The sequence below is a fragment of the Saccopteryx leptura genome, chromosome 13, assembly GCF_036850995.1.
Source record: "Saccopteryx leptura isolate mSacLep1 chromosome 13, mSacLep1_pri_phased_curated, whole genome shotgun sequence".
Lineage (NCBI taxonomy): Eukaryota > Metazoa > Chordata > Mammalia > Chiroptera > Emballonuridae > Saccopteryx > Saccopteryx leptura.
Window position 1 is genome coordinate 5,773,698 of NC_089515.1, and position 20,513 is coordinate 5,794,210.

The 20,513-nt window shown below is 53.8% G+C and overlaps 1 protein-coding gene across 1 annotated transcript in view; it reads left to right on the plus strand.

Moving 5' to 3' along the window:
* Window positions 1-20,513, plus strand: part of ADAM12 (ADAM metallopeptidase domain 12) — a 302,779-nt gene that overhangs the window by 236,897 nt on the left and 45,369 nt on the right. Inside the window, 1 exon segment of the mRNA XM_066355592.1 lies at window positions 18,469-18,646. Coding sequence (XP_066211689.1) covers window positions 18,469-18,646 — 178 coding nt within the window.

Sequence of the window (20,513 nt, forward strand, 5' to 3'; positions counted from 1 at the left end):
CACCTTAGCCTGTCCAGGCTGTTCTCCATCACCCACCGTAGCCTGTCCAGACTGTTCTCCATCACCCACCGTAGCCTGTCCAGGCTGTTCTCCATCACCCACCGTAGCCTGTCCAGGCTGTTCTCCATCACCCACCGTAGCCTGTCCAGGCTGTTCTCCATCACCCACCGTAGCCTGTCCAGGCTGTTCTCCATCACCCACCGTAGACTGTCCAGGCTGTTCTCCATCACCCACCGTAGCCTGTCCAGGCTGTTCTCCATCTCCAGTGTTCTGTCAGCATGGGCGTCCTCTTACCCCCCAGGGTCCTGCAGGAGGGGGGAGTCACCCACTGTAGCCTGTCCAGGCTGTTCTCCATCACCCACCGTAGCCTGTCCAGGCTGTTCTCCATCACCCACCGTAGCCTGTCCAGGCTGTTCTCCATCACCCACCGTAGACTGTCCAGGCTGTTCTCCATCACCCACCGTAGACTGTCCAGGCTGTTCTCCATCACCCACCGTAGACTGTCCAGGCTGTTCTCCATCGCCCACCGTAGCCTGTCCAGGCTGTTCTCCATCACCCACCGTAGTCTGTCCAGGCTGTTCTCCATCTCCAGTGTTCTGTCAGCATGGGCGTCCTCTTACCCCCCAGGGTCCTGCGGGCGGGGGGAGTCACCCACCGTAGCCTGTCCAGGCTGTTCTCCATCTCCAGCGTTCTGTCAGCATGGGCGTTCTCTTACCCCCCAGGGTCCTGCGGGAGGGGGAGTGGGATCACATGAGATCATGTGTCTTGGTACATCGTAAGACACTCCATGGAGATGGTGGTCTCGTCATGATGGTTGAGCTCACGGGGACGTTGAAACTACTGAGAGGTACAAGGTCTTCTTCCAGATTCCTGCGTGGCGTTGCCGGAGAGGACTTGCGAGTGAGAGTCGTTCAGCAACGTGCCGATGGCTTCTGCGTGAACGGCTCATGTTTAAACTGGCCCCCGTCCAAACACCAGCTGTCCTACCGACCTCCCCCCAACTCCTGATTCAGACATGAGTGGCAAATGTTAAAAAATGCGACTTAAGTGTTTTAGCCCCAAAGGTGACTCACAGGGAGCTGAGTCGGCGACTGCTTTCACGATATCAAAATCTCCTGGATTCAAAAAGAACTGCTGGCTGCAGATGGTCGTCAGGGGGAGGGCGTCCCTGGCAGTCCTGTTTCTGTGTTGTCAGGACATTCCAAGTCCGAACTCGGATGCTTTGAACCAGCTTCCGTTGTCGACAAATTGGCCCCACGGGCCTGAAAACACGCAGAGTGAGCGGACTTCTTTAGAACACGCGTGTCGTAACTTGAGTTGCGTGTTACCGGCATGGTTGAGGGAGTTTTCCTTACAGGTTGTACCATGAATTACTGCACGTCTCTGAGCGTGTGTGAGAGTGTGTGTTTTATGTCTTGGGTAGTTAACAGGAAGATCCGTCTTGGAAATGACTCTTTGGCAAAAGCAGAATCTGGGAATGTGTGTGGGAGGCTCAACACGGTTGAGTCCCGCCCTTAACGAGCTTCTTGACGGATGTGTTCTTAAGGGGGTGAGCGCTAAGTGTGCCACATTTATGGGAGTAAGAAAAACGTGAATAATTTGGACACTTTGGGAAAAGACTACTTAGTATAATAGAAAATATCACTTCCTAGAGTGGGGGGGGCCGTATTAACATTCAGAAAATACTCTCGTGGCACCCTTTATTCCTTGCAAAAGGGTTCCTGCTGAAATGATTGGAGAAGAAGAGCCCTCTCTTGCATGAACCTGGAGGTCATGGGGTTCCTGCCGCCCACTACGCGCTTCCATGGCGATTGGGGTTGCAACCTCGAATGTGACAGACCCGCCTCTTGCCCCCATAGAACTTGCGCTCTAGTGGGGAAGAGAGCGTGGAAAGCCAGCAGGTGCTATGAAGGAAGCCAGTGGAGAGAGGATGGAGACACACATCGGCGGGGACCTGACCGGAACCAGGGGTTTGGGGGAGACGTCTGTGTGGAGGTGATGTTCAAGTGAAGACCAAAGGGACGGGAGGCCTCGGGAGCCCGCAGAGATCCCAGACAGATGTGGTCCCTAGCGGAGGGGACGGCAAGGATGGACGCTGAACCAGGGCTCTGCTGACAGGAGTCCGGTGGCTTGAGGGCACTGGGTCAGAGGGGGGCAGGGCCTGGGAAGCGGGTCTGGTGGCCTGGAGAGACAGGAAGGGCCAGCAAGCCATGCCCAGGCGTGCCAGAGGACCAGGGTGTCCTCCTCGGGGCAGGGAGAAGTCACCGGGGGTCAGGCGGGGCAGTGGTGTGATCTGATTTAGTTTTTGAGATTTTTCCCATTTTTAAAGGATCACTGTAGCATTTGAGCTATTGTCACTTGCCAAATTAAGGGGCTTGCTGTCTTTTTTTAAAAAGAGAGGAGGGTAGGAGGAAGGAAGGGAGGAATGGAAGAAGGGAGGGAGGGAGGGAGGGAGGGAGGGAGGGAGGGAGGAAGGAAGGAAGGAAGGAAGGAAGGAAGGAAGGAAGGAAGGAAGGAAGGAAGGAAGGAAGGAAGGAAGGAAGGAAGGAAGGGGAGAGGGGGAGAGGGAGGGGGGCTGGGGAACAAGGCGGCTGGCCCAGGGAATCACCAGGGTCTGATCAGCTGGGATACAAACCCTGCTCTGGAGAGGCCTCACAGATGGGGGTGCGCGTTAACAACTGTGTGTGCCCTGTCTGCCCAGAACCAGCGATGCTTTTGAGCAAAACCACTCGTTAACAACTATTGTCCACTCTGTGCCCACACGCCAAAGCCTGAGGCACAGTGGGGGCGTGGACACAGGTGCAGGGGCCTTGACTTCCGGGAACTGATGTTGTGGAGATGATGGGCAAGGGAACTGGTGACCACAGACCGGGAGCTCGGGGCTCTAATGGACGTTTTTAGGGTGCCGTGGGGCGCACTGCAGGGCCACCACATCCTCCTGGGCATCAGCACAGCCCATCTATATGGACTTCAGTGTGTGCCTCTAAGAGAGAAGGAGACATTTTTAGACGTAACCATGATGGCATTGTATACCTTTTAAAAATTGATGAGGAATTCATCGTGAACAGGAGCACAGGTTGGAAGGGGGCGGTAGGCAGGGAAGACATTCTGGAATCAAGTCCAGTCAGAACCGATCCCTGAAGAATTGAATAGGCTTAGGTGGGCCTCCAGAAGATTTCTACCTCACATAATGGGAAAGCTGGAAATTCTTCTGAGGAAGTCTCCATCCGAAAAATGTGTTTCAAGGGACTACAATGAATGGAGCTGTTCAGTGAAAAATCCCCCAGAGCTTGGCATGTGATGGGAATTGAGAGTGATTCAGTGTATTTGGAAAGCCTCTGTAGAATGTGCTTTCTTGGAAATCAGTGCGGGATACTCTTCGTTAAAGCCCACCCCCTTCTGAACTTGGAGGCGCTCTCTGAGATCATGAAATACATTCGTCATAAAGGGAGCTTATGAGAATGGCATTGGAGAAATTTATTTCGCCATATCAGCTCTTCATTTGATTTTTTTTTTTTTCTCAATGAAAAGTTTAAGACCATCTCTACTTTCTTCGTCCAAGTGTAGGGGGGAAGAAATGGAAATCTTTATCCAAGGAGAGGAGGGGAGGAGGAACAGCTACAAATGAGGAAGTCTAATAAGATTCAAACGGTGCTGGTCAGCATCGGTTCCAGCATACCACCTGAGCAATTTGGTTGGCTGCATCCTGCGATTATCATAAAGGAAACATGAACTGTCAGGAGAGAGTTTTGACAACCATTCAAGAGGGCGTATCAACGTAGGGCACACTTTTGTTCCGCTCCGTGTGACTACACATCATTGCTCCCCGGAAAATAAAGGCGTTTGTCTGCAACCGATGCAGAGTTAGAATACTAAAAGCCACTCCCCAGAGGCAGGATGGAATTGTCCTCCCCTTTCAGGCTGGACACAAAGCACAGGTCAAACGAGGGAGACCGGTTTGCGTGGCCACTGTTCCTTCAGTATCCAGTTTAGGGGAAGTGAACGTAGGCAAACTGGACTTGGACCCTAGAAAACTGCATTCAGGATGTCCTATTTCATCAGTAAACTGTGTCAGGTGGGCATGATTATACCCATCTTATAGATAAGGGAGCTGGGGCTCAGGAAGTTCAGTGAATTGCCTACGCTTTCAGAGATACCCACATGGGACCCCTCGGACCAACCTAAGGCTGAGTTGGCAGGCGCCATACCCCTGCCTTTCCATCTTTGTATTCCTTATCTCAAATAAAACTTTGCAGCCCCGCTAAACCTCGGGAAAGGAGAAAGGCATTGGTCCTGGGGTAATGGTCAGAGGAAAATGTGCTCAGCTTCCAACTACAGGCTTCAAGGGAGCTCTGTGCCGCCGGGCTCCATGCAGCTGAGCTCTGTGCCGCCGGGCTCCATGCAGCTGAGCTCTGTGCCGCCGGGCTCCATGCAGCTGAGCTCTGTGCCGCCGAGCTCCATGCAGCTGAGCTCTGTGCCGCCGGGCTCCATGCAGCTGAGCTCTGTGCCGCCGGGCTCCATGCAGCTGAGCTCTGTGCCGCCGGGCTCCATGCAGCCGGGCCCCCCATGCATCTGAGCTCTGTGCCGCTGAACTCTGTGCTGCCAGGCTCCATACAGCTGAGCTCTGTGCCACCGGGCTCCATGCAGCTGAGCTCTGTGCCGCCGGGCTCCATGCAGCTGAGCTCTGTGCCGCCGGGCTCCATGCAGCTGAGCTCTGTGCCGCTGAACTCTGTGCTGCCAGGCTCCATACAGCTGAGCTCTGTGCCACCAGGCTCCATGCAGCTGAGCTCTGTGCCGCTGAATTCTGTGCCACCAGTCCACATGCAGCTGAGCTCTGTGCCGCCGGGCTCCATGCAGCTGAGCTCTGTGCTGCCAGGCTCCATGCAGCCGGGCCCCCCATGCATCTGAGCTCTGTGCTGCTGAACTCTGTGCTGCCAGGCTCCATACAGCCAGGCTCCCCATGCAGCTGGGCTCCATGCAGCTGAACTCTGTGCTGCCAGGCTCCATACAGCCGGGCTCCATGCAGCTGGGCTCCATGCAGCTGAACTCTGTGCCGCCAGGCTCCATGCAGCCGGGCCCCCCCATGCAGCCGAGCTCTGTGCAGCTGAGCTCTGTGCCGCCAGGCTCCATACAGCCAGGCTCCCCATGCATCTGAGCTCTGTGCAGCTGAGCTCTGTGCCACCAGGCTCCATACAGCCGGGCTCCATGCAGCTGAGCTCCGTGCAGCTGAGCTCTGTGCCGCCAGGCTCCATACAACCAGGCTCCCCATGCAGCTGAGCTCTGTGCCGCCAGGCTCCATGCAGCTGGCTCCATGCAGCTGGGCTCCATGCAGCTGGGCTCCCCATGCAGCTGGGCTCCATGCAGCTGGGTTCCCCATGCAGCTGGGCTCCCTATGCAGCTGGGCTCTGTGAAGGTGGACCCCATGCAGCTGGACCCCCATGTAGCTGGGCTCCATGCCTCCAGATTTTGTGTAGCCAGGCTTCGTGCATCTGGGTTCTGTGCAGCTAGACTTTGTGCAGCTGGGCTCCATGCAGCCAAGTTTTGTGTAGCCGGGCTTCATGCATTTGGGTTCTGTGCAGCCAGACTTTGTGCAGCTGGGATCTGTGCAGCTGGGATCCGTGAAGCTGGGCTGAGCATGAGTCTGGGCAGCTGTGCAGTCCAGCCTCCCGCTGTGTTTGCCACATGGAATTGGCCATGACTGTGTTGCCATGTTTGGGCTTCATGTGGGGACTAAAGTCTCAGTACAGAGCAGCATCCCTGTGCGACTTCTGGGAAGCAGGAAGGGTGCCCCATTTTTAAGCCATTTAGTTCTCGCAAACCTCCTTCAACTTATATTACAACAGCAGAGAATTGCTTCCTGTCATTGCTCATTAATCCAGCATTTTCCTGTGGTAGAACATGTGTGAACACAGTACAGCTGGAGCTCTGCCAGGCGTTCCCCTCCCACACAGCCACGGCCGTGTGGCACAGAAGCTGCAGTGGGAGGTCAAGGGTAAATTATGGGCCTCTCTGCACCCGGCAGTATCCAGAAGGACCAACCCTAAGCTCCACTAGGTCAGGAGTTTTGTCGATTTTGTTCCCTGCTGAATCCCCAGCAACTACAAGAGCGCCTGGTGCACAGATGAGTTCAGTACATGCTTCTGTACTGGGAGGATGGAAGGGTGGGTGACGGACGGGTGGGTAGATATAGATGGATAGATGGGCAGGTGCATAGGTGGATGGGTGGGTGGATGGGTGGGTGGATGGGTGGATGGGTGGGTGATGGATGGGTGGATGGATATAGATGGATAGATGGGCAGGTGCATAGGTGGATGGGTGGGTGCATGGGTGGGTGGATGGGTGGATGGGTGGGTGATGGACGGGTGGATGGATATAGATGGATAGATGGGCAGGTGCATGGGTGGATGGGTGGGTGCGTGGGTGGGTGGATGGGTGGGTGGATGGGTGGATGGGTGGGTGATGGACGGGTGGATGGATATAGATGGATAGATGGGCAGGTGCATGGGTGGATGGGTGGGTGGATGGGTAGGTGGATAGATGGATGGATGGATGGGCTGATGGGTGGGTGGGTGGATGGATGGATGGATGGGCTGATGAGTGGGTGGGTGGATGGATGGATGGATGGATAGTGATGACAGTACCATCAGATGTGTGAGGAGTAAGCCCATCCCTCCGCCTCGTGTGTAACAGCTGATGCTCTGGGGGACATTCCAAGCCTGTTGTCTTTTTTTTTTTTTTTTAGAGAGACAGAGAGTGGTCAGAGAGAGGGATAGACAGACAGGAACAGAGAGAGATGAGAAGCATCAATCATTAGTTTTTCATTGCACGTTGCAACACCTTAGTTGTTCATTGATTGCTTTCTCATACGTGCCTTGACCACAGGCCTTCAGCAGACTGAGTAACCCCTTGCTGGAGCCAGCGACCTTGGGTTCAAGCTGGTGGGCTTTTGCTCAAACCAGATGAGCCCGCGTTCAAGCTGGCAACCTCGGGGTCTCAAACCTGGGTCCTCTGCATCCCAGTCCAACGCTCTATCCACTGTGCCACCGCCTGGTCAGGCCCGAGCCTGTTGTCTTTTATAGTAAGTCTAGCGCCGGCTGCACCACCGCTATGTTCACTTCCTGTATCCCCCCCACCCCCGTCACCCTGCAGTGGATTTACAACAGCTTGCAAAAATACCTGCAACACCATGAATAGAAAAGCAAAACTTAAGTAAAAAAGAACAAGGGCTGAGAAACCCCTGGTAAACAGGTAGCCAACTCTATTGTGGGTGTTTGAGCTTTTTTTAATAATAACTCCAGGGAGATCAGAGTGACAGGGGCTATTTGCTTTCCAAAAAGTAGGGTCCTTCCAGAAGGGACTTCTCCTGAAAGCTTGTGCTTAATTTAACCAAAGTAGGAGGAGAGGGTCAGAGATACAAGAACTAAAAGTAGTTGTAAGAACAGCACCTCCTGGAGCTGTCTGCTTTGCAAAGAACTTCCACTTCTCCTTTCTTGCTCGATGGCCACGGCCGGAGAGGACAGGGCAGATACGGTGACCCACGTTGGGCAGGTGAGCAAACTGAGGGTCAGGATGCCAGGGCCCCACAGGTGGTCAGGAGCAGAGCGTGATGTCAGCCCACAGCTTCCAGTTCATGGCCTCTGGCCCGTTCCTTGGCTCCTCTGAGTGTCTGTGAGTAGCGAGGCTTCCTGCTCTCAATCACTGGGGCGTGGGGACAGGGGCAGCCTCGCACCTCTCTTGAGTTCCAGGTTCCTGTGAGGGCAAGCCCAGTGTCAGGAGCTCGGGGACGCAGGAGCAGGGCCAGTGCTGACTTCTGCTCTCGCTGGCGGCTTGGCGGGACCTGCCTTGACCACTCTGCGTCCCATGTGATCAGCAGTGTCTTCCCCGTGGCCCACAGGCAGAATCAGCCTCAGCAGCCGGCACCATCTGCGCGGGTCTGCCCACGCCCCGGCCCGCCCTGGGGGAGGAGGAAAGAGCGGAGTCATGAGGGACTACAAACCGTTTCTCATTGTCTCTGCGTCTGCTTAAGTTGGAAGACAGGCCTCGTGGAGACAGCAGCCTTTTCTCGTAATGAAGCTGAGAACTTCGTCTCAGACACCCCCTCTGATGGGCTGGGGCTGCTGTAGTGTGGCACCTGGTCCCCTGTCCTCGAGGGTCTGGGTTCAGGAGAAAACAGCCACTCTCACTCAGAAGTGAGAGGTCTACCTCTGGTCATGTCTAGATGCCTCCTGGGCACCTCTCAACTGGCCAGACCCCAGCTGGTGTCTTTCTTTCTTAAAAATTCTAGGAAATGACATTCTCACTTTAATTGGTTTCCAAGAGGAAGAGCAGAGATCAGAGTTGATGTGTTAAAAGCATGAATTATAAGCTACAGCACATGGCTCTGTTTGGGGCCCCAGGTGTTTGCTATTAACAATGGAAATGTCCTCCTAAGGACTTTTTTTAATCACTTGCTCCCAGCCTGGTGGTTTCCTTTGTCATCTGCCGTCCCTCTGGTCAGCTCACCGGGTCAGCGTCTGGCCCCGATGCAGTCCCTTTTCGCTCCTGGTGTGGACACTATGATGATTTCCTCCTGCGGTCTCGCCCTGGGTTCCACGCTTCGTGGAAGCCGTGTTCTTGCCGGCTGGGTGGTGGGCGAACCCAGGTCTGCCTCCATCTCCCGTCTCGCCCTGGAGGGGTCCTGCACAGCGGCTGCTGTTTTAGGAGGGTGACCGTCTCCTCTGCCCACAGCTCTCTGGAGCCCACATGGGCTCACAACCTCCCTCAGTGTGTGTGGTCTGGCCCGTGCTTGACTGCAGGTGTGGTGGGTAAATCCTTGTTTCCCATCACATCAAAGACGTCTGGGCAGAATCCCATTCAGAACCCCAGGGCTCGCATTTACCCGCCTCTAGAGAGCTCTAGGCCCTGGGGCCGTTGGTGCCTGGTCCTGCCTAGAGCTGCTCTGGGGGTCGCCCCTGGAAGCCGCCCCTGGAGGCCCCCCGACCGCCCTAGACACAGTGGGGTTGCTCACGTCAAAGAGCTGATTTTTTTGTCCTGACTTGAACCACATGACTGCGGCGAGGTACCTGACGGCTCTGAGCTTCCCTGGCCTCACCGGCAAGACTGGAATGACGTCATCGGGCTCACAGGGGCGTCGGTGAGCGAGAGAACCAACCACACTCTGGCCCACGGCAGGGTCTTGCTCAAGAACAGTCACTGCTGTGAACAGATAGACTCACTGTCGCTGACGGGCAGGCGAGGTGAAGCCCGAAGCCCCTGCGCTGGGACGCCGCCACCGACAGTCGCCTTGGGAACAGGTGCCACCCCCCACCCCATCCCTAAAGGACAGACCTAAATTTTATGCCTTTGCAAGTTTTATTCCTGGGCATTACTTGTGAAAAACACGAAGATTATTCTGAAGATGGCCCTGGAATTCTTGGTAGGAAGCCTGGCCCGTCCAAGTCCTTTCCCCGCGTGACCGCCTGCGCCCTCTTGCCGGAAGTGGCCCTGAGCTCGCCCTGGAAGAAAGGGTGGAGACGTGGGGTTCGTGCTCCTGAGGGTCCAGGGAAAAAAGTAGAACTGGCTGCCAACTGTGAAGGAGGGAGGGAGTGGTCTTCGAAAAAAGTCTTCAAACTGGTTGTGGAGTGAATGGTCACGGATGAGTCGTTAGATGGCATTCTCAGAGCGTGGCGACCAGGTCCAGTCTGTTGGTAGCCGTCGTCCACCCTGAGCTCGGGTGGCCTCGGGCCATGGAGAACTGAGACGGAAGAAGGCACGGAGGGGCTCCGGTGACGTGAGCTTGGGGAAAGGCGTTTGGAAGAAGCTGCCGGGAGCCGGGAACAACCGCGCCACAGCCGCGTGGCAGGTAATAGCCGTGTCAGTGCGCTTTTGTTTGCTCTGGTTTCTCGGTGGCTTGGTTGGTTGGGTCTGCTCCCGAATTCGTGTTCTGGGTGAGTTAGTGAAACCCAGCGCCCATGAGTGGAGCGGGGTCTTTGTCGGTGTTCACGCCGTGCATGCGTGAAATCAAGAAATCACATTTAACTGCCCGATCATTCCTTTGGCCTCCTGAATCGTTTCCTCCTCAAGCTGACTTGAATTTGTGGTTTTACAGTTTAGCCATTGCTACATTTGGGCTACAGTTTATAATTAACTCTATCAGAATTGTTGCCCTGCGGCAGAATGTGGAAGGCGCAGGCAGTCAGTAATTCGCAAGAGCCACAGAGGCAACGCTAACTGGGAAGAACAAATACACATCCTTTTCATAGAAGGGCTGGCCACGAGCATCTCTGGGGCTTTGAGATGAACGGAAGACCTTCGCCTTTCTTTATGAAGTCCACTGATCCTCGTCCTCGGCGTGTGAGGGAGTGGTTAATAAATCCCCCCATTCTGTGCATGTGAAAACTGAGGCTCGGTTCTAAAGCTGAGCTCCAGTTTGAAGAGGTGGGGGTGCTTGCGCTTGGTCTTCCAGTTTGGATTCTTCTCCGCCTCCTCCGTGCCACGTGCCCAAGTCCGGAGGAGTCCCCCGGGGCTGCTGAGTGTGTCCCTTCCGCGGTCAGGAGGAAATCAAACCCAACTGTAGTCTGCAAAAAGAAGCCAGAGGGGACGCAGGATGCTGTCAAGGTATTTTCCAAAAGCAGTTATCCATTAATTGTGTGACCATTTATCAGCTCTGGAAGATGTGAGGTTTTCCCGTTCACCAGCGGTTTCCTGTGATGGCTTTTCCTGCCACACAATTGTGCCCACTTCAAGCACAGCAGCTGCCCAGGCCGTGTTGTCTGGTCACTTCCATGTCTTTCCCGCAGTTGGTACAGGGGACTGATGTCACCCCCAAGCATGGAGCTGGAGAACCCGGACTCTGGGACCCAGCACACATTTATTAGCGAGGCAGCGGAGTAACAGAAAATGTCGGGAACAGGGACCTGCAGCCCCAGCAGACCCAGCCTCAGGACGGCCGCTTCCCTGCTGCCCGATCCCCGGGGCCTCCCCAGAGAGCCTTCGCAGGCAGGGGCGCCCACCTCCCTCCGTCAAGGTGGATAAATCGCCTCCATAGGATTTGCCCCCGGAACCTAATGCCAAAATGCACACTGGGATTCTTACAAGAAAGACGTTCTCTGACTGCAGCTTTGTCAAAGTTAAAGGAACCCCTAAGAATATTTTCCTTGGCAGCTCTGGGACTGCTGCACTCTTAAGCCCTGACTGTGTTTCTGGTGGGTGAGAGGCAGTAGGTGGCATTCCTCTTTTGAGAAGTGGATTTTTAGGTGGCATTTTATTTCCCCCAATTCACTTAGTGGCTGCCTCCCCTTTTCACGTCTAACCTTGCATTCTGCCTGGGGAGTCTGCCCCCCCACCACGTGTCATCGGTAGTTAGAGCTTAGAGAAAAAGGAGGACCTGTGTCACAGAAGAGGCCACACCTAAGCAGGAGCCAGTCACCCTGGCGCGATTGCCAAGGGAAACCCTCTGCCTGGGCTGGAGCTGAGAGCAGCATCTTTTTCTGGGTCCCAGGTACAATGACTGTAGCGGGTCCTGGTGCCCAGGGGAAGTGCCCTGAGGCAGGGCTGCTTTTCTGAGTCATTCTCCAGTTTTTCCCGCCTGGTGCCCGTTGATCACTGCTCGACGTCAGTTCCATCAGCCACCGTCCCTGACTTATTTGTGGTGATTTATGAGAGATATTAAAAAGCACTTTGGGACAAGCTTGCCAGATGCCGCGGAGGAAACTGAGGCTTGGTGTGTTTTTAACTACTGACACGGTCTGCACAGGATCTCCGATATCATGAGCAACTCTGGGGTCCGGTTCCACGTCCTTCTTGGTACTCCAGGGAATAAAGATATAAAATAAGACAGGAACAGGTTGAGCCAAAGGAAGGCAAAATGCTGTGCGCTGGAATTTGATGCAAAGGGAGGAATTTGCTTCAGAAGAGAACCATCGCTGTGCACCGTTGGAACCTTTCCTGGCATGTCGATCAGTCTGCACACGACATGCTGATTAGTCTCGGCCTGCTAGAACACTGAAAGGTATCTGAAACTTCATTCACAACTTGAATTTGGCTCTGAGAGACAGGTCGATGCTCATGGGATGTTTTAGCATGTGCCTAAAATCACATAAGGTTTTCAGGATGCAGTACCCTGGGCTTTTCTGAGGAGAGAGACCCGCAGTGAAGAACACAACCATTCCTAATGCAAGTCTGTGAAAGTCGAGCTGTAATGATGAGCCTGTATATTACATTTCCTTTTTTTTTTTTTTTTTTTTTTGACAGAACTAAGTATGGCTTTGTCCGTATATTATCTTGGCAACGTTTGGGTTCTTAATCTAGGCCATTTGTGCCCAAGCTTTCATTTTGATAAGTCACTCGGGCCATCTGCTGATGAACTGTGTGGTGGTGCAGTCTTCCACACCATGGGTAGTATTCAGCCATACAGAAAGAGTGTAGGGCTGTCACCTGCCTCAGTATGGGTGGACCTGGGACACGTCGTGCTAAGCGAAAGAAGCCAGACCCAACAGGTAGCATATCATATGACTGCGTTTAGACGAAAGGTCCAGAATAGTGAGTCCATGGGGACAGACAGCGGATGTGTGGTTGACAGTGATGGGGGGGGGGGGGGGGAGTGAGGAGCCACTGCTAATGGTTCTGGGGTTAGTTGGTTTTGGAGTCAGGAAAGTGTTCCGGAATCAGTGTTGATGGTGGCACACTGTAGTGAACGTACTAAAAGCCACTAGACTATGCTTTTAAATAGTGAACTATATGTTCTGTGAATTTTACCTCAATTAAAAAAAAAATCATCAGGAGAGCTTATTTAAATACAGGTTGCTGGGCCCCACCCCTGAGTTTCTGGCTCAGTGGGTGTGGGCGGGGCCTGAGCAGGAGCATGTCTAGGAAGTCAGCAGGTGACGCTGATGCCGGACCCCACCTGAGCGCCCCCGGTCCAGGCGTGCTGGGAGGTGGACGGCTCTGTCCTTCGTATTTGGGTCTGTCCATCGGGGATCACCAGTCACTGGTCACCGTCCAGGTTCCAACAATGCTCTGGCAGGGGATTCGGTGCTGAACTGACATCCGTGGGAGGAGAAGATGCAGCTTTTAAATAACTGCAGTGGAAACAGGATCTAGTCTCCGCCATCCCCTAACTGGGAAGTCTGAATCAAGTCTCTTCTCATTCTCAAAACAGGCATAACAACACCTGTCTCTCTGGATAGTTTAGAGGTAGGGAGAAAACAAGAAAAAAAATGTATCACTAGGAGAAAGTTAAGCATCCCCTAGCTTAAAGCAGGTTCTCAACAAATTGTTATTCAAAATATATAAGTATAGATCAATTAAGTATAATTATAGTGATAATTTTATGTTTTAATCTAGTTTCTATATCAGTATATGTTATAATTATACATACTTTTATAGATTTATAGTATGTATAGGATAAGCGTGAATGAAGTATTTATTTATTTATTTATTTATTTTGTAGTTTTCTGAAGCTGGAAACGGGGAGAGACAGACAGACTCCACATGCGCCCGACCGGGATCCACCCGGCACGCCCACCAGGGGCGATGCTCTGCCCACCAGGGGGCAATGCTCTGCCCCTCTGGGGCGTCGCTCTGCCGCGACCAGAGCAATTCTAGCACCAGAGGCCAAGGAGCCATCCCCAGCGCCCGGGCCATCTTTGCTCCAATGGAGCCTTGGCTGTGGGAGGGGAAGAGAGAGACAGAGAGGAAGGGGGGGTGGAGAAGCAAATGGGCGCTTCTCCTATGTGCCCTGGCCAGGAATCAAACCCGCACGCCAGGCCAACGCCCTACCGCTGAGCCAACCGGCCAGGGCTGAAGTATTTATTTTTATATATGTAAATATATTTCCACATTTTATTTATATGGATGGAGAGGCAATGGGGAGGGGGGGAGATGGGCGTGGCCAATAATTCCCTTGACAAAGGTCCGGCGAGGGGACAGGGGAAAGAGCTCAGGTCGTATGTGAATCACCCTGGGAACCCTCCTCAGAGCTTTGATGACAACAGATAACCTGAATGAATGAGAGGATGAATGACTAAATGATGGAGGAGTGAACACACTGCCCAAACGGTTTAATTTTTGCTATTGCCAGATGTTCAGAGGCTGAGCTGGTACTTTGGGACCCGGGTGGTGAGCTTGGCCATGCCCAGTGTCTTCCTGGTGGCATTCTTTTACGTTGCGGCTGGCTGGAGCCATAGCAACCTTAGTCATCTTGTGCTGAGAGAGCCTGTCCACAGGTCCCTGACACCATGCTGTGGAACGGGCTCCCTGCCCTGCTCAAGGCACACTGGCACATTTTCATGCAAAGCCATGAGCTGGCTTTGACTCTTTAAGCCAATGGTCAGTGACATCTATCGTGCCCTAGGCCCTGTGCAGTCAGTGGCTGTTTGAATGTGAAAGGTGTTCAGCTTATGTGTAGATTAGGATTGTATTGTGACTAGAGGCATCTGGTATGTGGTACCATCACATTTCCTCATCTCTGGAGATTCAAAATGGTTTTAGCTGATGGAATTCTGTTTATTGGGGGAGGGACACTGGGTTAGATACAATATTTAGATACTCTCTTATTCCTACACGTCAGTCAACTAGAGGGTCTTAGCAAGACAAGGGAGATGATGAGAGGATGCTTATTTGTCAATCAAAAACACTTTGGTTTCAGCCTGAGTAAGTGGTGGTGCGGTGGATAGAGCATCGGCCTGGGACGCTGAGGGCCAATGTTCAAAACCCTGAGGTCACCGGCTTGAGCACAGGTTCACCAGCTTAAGCGTAGGATCATAGGCATGACCCCATGGTCACTGGCTTGAGCCCAAGGTCACTGGCTTGAGCAAGGGGTCACTGGCTCTGCTAAGCCCCTGGTCAATGCATGTATGAGAAGCAATCAATGAACAACTAAAGCGCCACAACTAAGAGTTGATGTTTCTCATCTCTCTCCCTTCCTGTCTGTCCCTGTCTGTCCCTCCCCCCACTACTAAAAATAAATAGTTTGGTTTTAAAAGGGGGGAATTAAGAGTTTGGAGTTCTTCTGAAAGCGACTTCAGACGTTATCAGTGCCTGGTCCATGCACGGCAGACTGCCCTCCCCCGTTTAACAATGGGCCGTGGCGGTCTCCACGCCACCAGCATGACCTTGGGTCATTTAGGGGCCTTCTCTGCACAAGAGGTGGCCTCTCTGGGTATGTGTCATTGAAGGAACTGCCTGCCTCCGTTCTGATGGCCAGACCCCGCTAGGCCAGCGCACCTGTCCACACGCCTCTGCCTCCCCCGCCTGAGGCCTCCTCTGACCACACGCCTCTGCCTCCCCGCCTGAGGCCTCCTCTGACCACACGCCTCTGCCTCCCCGCCTGAGGCCTCCTCTGACCACCCGCCCCCACACGCATATCCTCTCCCCCTCGCGTGTTTTTCCTCCTTGACGCTCAGCCCTTTCTAACACACTCATTCACTCCCTGGTCTTGTGTCTGTCTGTCCGCCCCACGGTCGCGCCGGCTCCGTGACAGCCGGGATTTCTGTACATTTTGTGTGTTCCCCGGTCCCCAAGGCCTATGACATTCCCTAGGACAATGCCTGCCACATAGTAGGTGGGGAATAAGTATTCACAGAACATTGAGTGACAACTGACAGTGGTCTCTGCTCTTCTTTGTCTAAAGCTGGGCATTCTCAAGACACCCCAGTAGGGTTCAGGGAGAGCCTGTGTCACAGTGAAATGTCACCTGTCCTCCCTAACGAGAGGAAGGATGGAGTCAGCAAAGATACTCTACAGGTACAAAGCGCCGCTGGTCCCACCACCCTGTCATCCAGAGAGTTCTTAGAGCAGACGTGCTGAAGGGCCGTCCGTGGAGGAGGCAGGAGAGTTTGGGGAGGGGTCACTGGCTTTTTCAAGAAGCATCACGAGGGTCACTCTGAGCGAGTCAGAAAGGCCCCAGACGGGAGGGAAAGTGGCCTCACTCGCAGGTGCTGTGCTGGGAGCCGCGAGCCATGGCCAGCAGTGCTGGGGGTTGTCATTGTGCTGACTTTAAAAGCAGGTGGCACCTGGGTGAACTCAGGCCATGGGGCGTGAGGTCCGGCTCTGTGCTGCCCGTGGACACCCCGGTGAGGCTCCTGCTTCAGCGTCAGCGCAGTGGCCAGCGCCGCCTCTGGCAGGACCGCATTGTTGCTAAAACAGGGACCCTGGAGGACTCAGGGCCTGGACGCAGTTCCACACAGCGGGGCTGAAAACCTGTGAAATTGGACGGATGTTATTTATCCATGATTCTAAGTGAGAGGGAGTGTTCTAAAGCATTTGGGATTTGTCCTCCTGCTGAGCAGGAAAGAGCGAAGAGAAACAAATCCGTTATCGCGCGCTGACTGTACTTCTGTCTGACCGCATGGAGAACAGACACACGAACACTGTGCCAGCAGCGATCTGCTCTGATCTCCTCTCCCAAACGCTCCGCAGTGTAAATCCTAGACCGACACCCATCTCCTTCATCTTGCGTCTGTCCCTTTTCTCAAAGGTCAACCCGCCAAAAGCCCAGACTGCACGTGTTATTTAAAAGACGGTGGTATGAGGGGACTTGTCCAAGCTGGGCCTGGACGCTGTGGACATGGGCGGCCATCCTGTGCCTACTTGTGAAGAAAGGCATTCATACAACTTTTCCATCGGCCTTCTCTCAGCTGCTGCTGTCCGCTTACCCTAGCATCCTTCCCAAATAACTGCTCCCAGTGTTCTGCAAATCAGCTCCCTCCCAGAAGGAACTGATAAGAGTTTATCACAATGATAAAACTTTGTCACAATGGCCTTCTGCATATCATTGAGTGAGGATGACGTCTAGTCTCCCCTGTCCTGCCCCGGGCTCCAGGGTCCCAGGAGAACTCCCCCCACAGGGACACAGGTCCCATCTCTGCCTTGAGGAGGCTTATTCCTTTGCTCAGAGAGAAACAGCTCTGAATTCCTTGTGTAATGTGCCATTGTCTTTTCAAAGCAAAGCCCTTCTCCGCTGAGAAAATGACCGTTTTCCTTGTAGCTCCTAGCTGGAAGCTACTCAACAGCATGTCGGGACCTGGAATACTCAGTCTGTCTGCCAAGGAAGTTAGAAAGATTTCAAAAGGAACTTTGTTGCAGCAGGACAATTAAGTCACAGGGTTTATTACATTCGTATCAGAGAGCAGGACTTGTGTTTATTAATGCATTTGTCGATTAGAAGTCTACCCCCGAGTTAATAAGGGAGAAGGATGGGAAAGTCCTGCGCACACAGGGCGGTGTTACCAGGGTGGCCATGTTCTTGGAAAGTAGCCAGACTCGATCACGGAATAGGGTCGAACCTGCCGTCTTCAGGGAAACGTCGTGTGCGTTGGTTTGGCCAAGTGATTGGGATCCAGTGACGTCATTCTGTCACCATCTGCCTGGGGAGGGGGGGCTGGGGTTGCTGGTCAGCAGGCGTTGCTTTCTCACTGAGTAAGGAAGCCTTCTGGGTCTCTAGCATCCTGTCCCTTATGATCCCTGCTGCCTCAGGACCTGGGAAAATGCATTTGGAAAAATAAAAATAAAACAGAGTGAGACGCTCTATTTTCGGTGACTCTCGCTGCTGGAGGAAGCAAACCCCTAACTTCAGTGGCTTGCCGTTGGTAACAGGGGGTTTCCCTCCTGAATGACGCTCCGCAGCTGTGCGTGGTGGGTCGGGATCAGGTGCCGTGCGCATCTGGCTCCTCTAAGTCCTGGGACACTGGAACACGCTGGGCTCAGCTGGCACACAGAGGAGCAGTTGCTGGACTATCTCCAACCAGAAGTGACCCATGTCACTTCCCCTCTGCTCATGACCCCAAGTGTCGTGATTTAGTCACACAGCCCACCCACATGCAAGGGGATTGGGCAGCCCCTCCAGACCATGGAGTGGGGGACGTGACCTTAGCCGGGAAGCTGGCCGACACTGCCACATCCCTTTGTATCCCTGGGATTTGGAGAGCAGAGCAGGCCCTGCGTTTCTGGTCACCTCCGGTCTCTTCTAGCTGTGCTTGGGGAAGACACTGCGTGGCTCTTCATGGACCCAAGGCCAGTGGCAGCCAATCCGGACCCACAGTGGGGTTGTGTCCACAGCCCCCTGCAACTGCTAAGAATGGTCATTTCTACTTTTCCCTCCTTTCCACTTTCCAGTAAGGACACCTGTGTGTGTTCTCACTGCAGGCTACAGATTCTGAGCACTCATGTTCCACTGGGTTGTTTCACGCAGAACTGTTCATCGCGTCTAGATGACTCGGTCCGAACTTGTAGATGCAAAGACTACAGAGGTTCATTTCTTTTTGGATAAAGCGTTCCTTCTTGGTGGCATTGGCACTGCATGGGACTGCGTCTCAGGATGCAGCAGGAGTTGCCCCATTTTACGCTAAATGTATGAGCCTTTGCTCGCTGAGAGCAGCAGCGGTCCCCAGGCAGGGGCCGCCACCAGGTGGCGCCAGGAGCCGCAGCCCCAGGAGGGGGACGAGGCCGTGGCACGCGCTGGTGACTGACTGTGCCGGCTCTTCTCCTCAGGTTCCCGTTCCCCGTGGCGTTCAGCAGCTGCAGCCGGAAGGACCTGGAGGCCAGCCTGCAGAAGGGCGTGGGGATGTGCCTCTTCAACCTGCCAGAGCTCACGCAGTCCTTCGGGGGCCAGAAGTGTGGGAACGGCTATGTCGAGGAAGGAGAGGAGTGTGACTGTGGGGAGCCAGAGGTAAGAGACGTTTCCCGGGCGTCCCATGTTCGTGTCCGGGCAGAGCGGGGACAACTTGGAGGAGCCGTGCAGCCAAATGAAAGGACTAGAAACCCAGGCTGACAACATGGTCCCGTGTGGCCACCCTGAGCACGCCTCACCAGCCAGGCCAGCCTTCTTCAGTTCTAACTGGTGAGCGGGATAAGTTACATCCCTGGCTGAAGACGATAACCTTCTCTATCACCAAGGAGGCGGCGTTCTTGGACCGATGAGGACGAGAACAATGCGAAGTCATTCAGCTTTAACTTAGGGAAGAGAAAGCCATGGCAGGCTGGCTTCCAGTGGCTCACTTGAATAAGCAGCATCCATTTTTCACCAAGAGCTGCCTCCCAAGTCCAACTCCCCCGCGCTGCCTGCTGCAGCCTCCTCTGTATGCAGGGCTGGGGCTCCCGGGAGCCCGCTCCGGGCTTGTTTGCGAGGAGCCAAAGCAGCGCACGCTTTTATCCAGCAAAAGGGCTTATTTAACCCTGTTTTCCAGCAGGTACTGGGACAGGTACTTATTTCTGTAGGGCCCAGGCTGATGTGAATCAGCATAAAAATGATCACAGCCACGGTTTCACCTCTGAATAATCCCGAGAGGGAAAGAGAAAGACGGGAGACAGGGAGACCTCCTGGTCAAACAAGTGGCCCCTGGAAGCTTGGGGGAGGTGAGGTTTAGAATGAATCAAAGCACAAAGGAGTTTGTGCATCAAGCTGGCTGCCTTTGCGGCTCCCTTCCCGATTGCTGACGCAGCTGACATGGTGACGAGGTCAAGGTGGGCTTAGCCCAGTTCACTGATGATCTTTTGGTGAGCGTGGTTTGGACAGGTGCTCTGAAAGCGGGTGCTAGGGTAGGGACAGTGTGCTGAGATGCTCAGACAGACCTCACACCCCTGTCTTCTTCCCACAAGGGCATGAGGAGAATCCTCATCACTTGGAGAATCCTCATCATGCCCTTCTCCAAGTCTCGGAGGTTGCCAGTCCCCGCAGGGATGGTCCTGGTCTCAGTCCGACCGTTTCGGCAAGGATGTAGGGAGTGAATAGGACTGGGGTTGGGAGTAGTCGTGTCGGTGTTATCCAGTGGATTCTCCACGGTAGTGTGTGACGTTACTCACGTGCACAGGATGGTTGCCATGCAGAAGTGAGTCCTCACGTGGGGTTACAGAAATGCCTTCAAAAGTTAGTGGGGGAAACCTGGAACTGTTACAGGATGCGGTGTGCAAAGGGAAGTTCCTTGCAGACTCTGTTAATGACTTAAAGAAAAAAAAATACTAAATTAGCTTCTTCAGTTATCCATCTTTCTCAGGAGAGGCCGTGCTGACTAAAAAATGGTTTATCTTTGATTTGAACTCCCTGTAATTGTTTATTACTCTAAGTAAATTTAACAGCTCTTCATGGAGCCATGAGCTGTCACGTTTGGAGTGACTGTATTACCAGCCCCTTACTCCGCATTCCAGCACAACCACCAGTATGGCTGCCACCTTGTCATTGCTGCCATTTATATTATCACTGTCGCTATTTCCACCCCTACATCCACCCCACCATAGCCACCACCACCATCTGCGCTGTTGCCATCACCACTACCTCCACCTCCACCTCCATCACCACCATCACCACCACCATCACCACCATCACCACCATCACCACCATCACCACCACCATCACCACCATCACCATCACCACCATCATCACCATCAACACCATCATCACCATCACCACCATCACCATCAAAACCACCATCACCACCACCGTCACCACCATCACCACAATCACCATCACCACCACCGTCACCACCACTGTCATCACCATCACCATTACCATCATCACCATCACTACCACCACCACCACC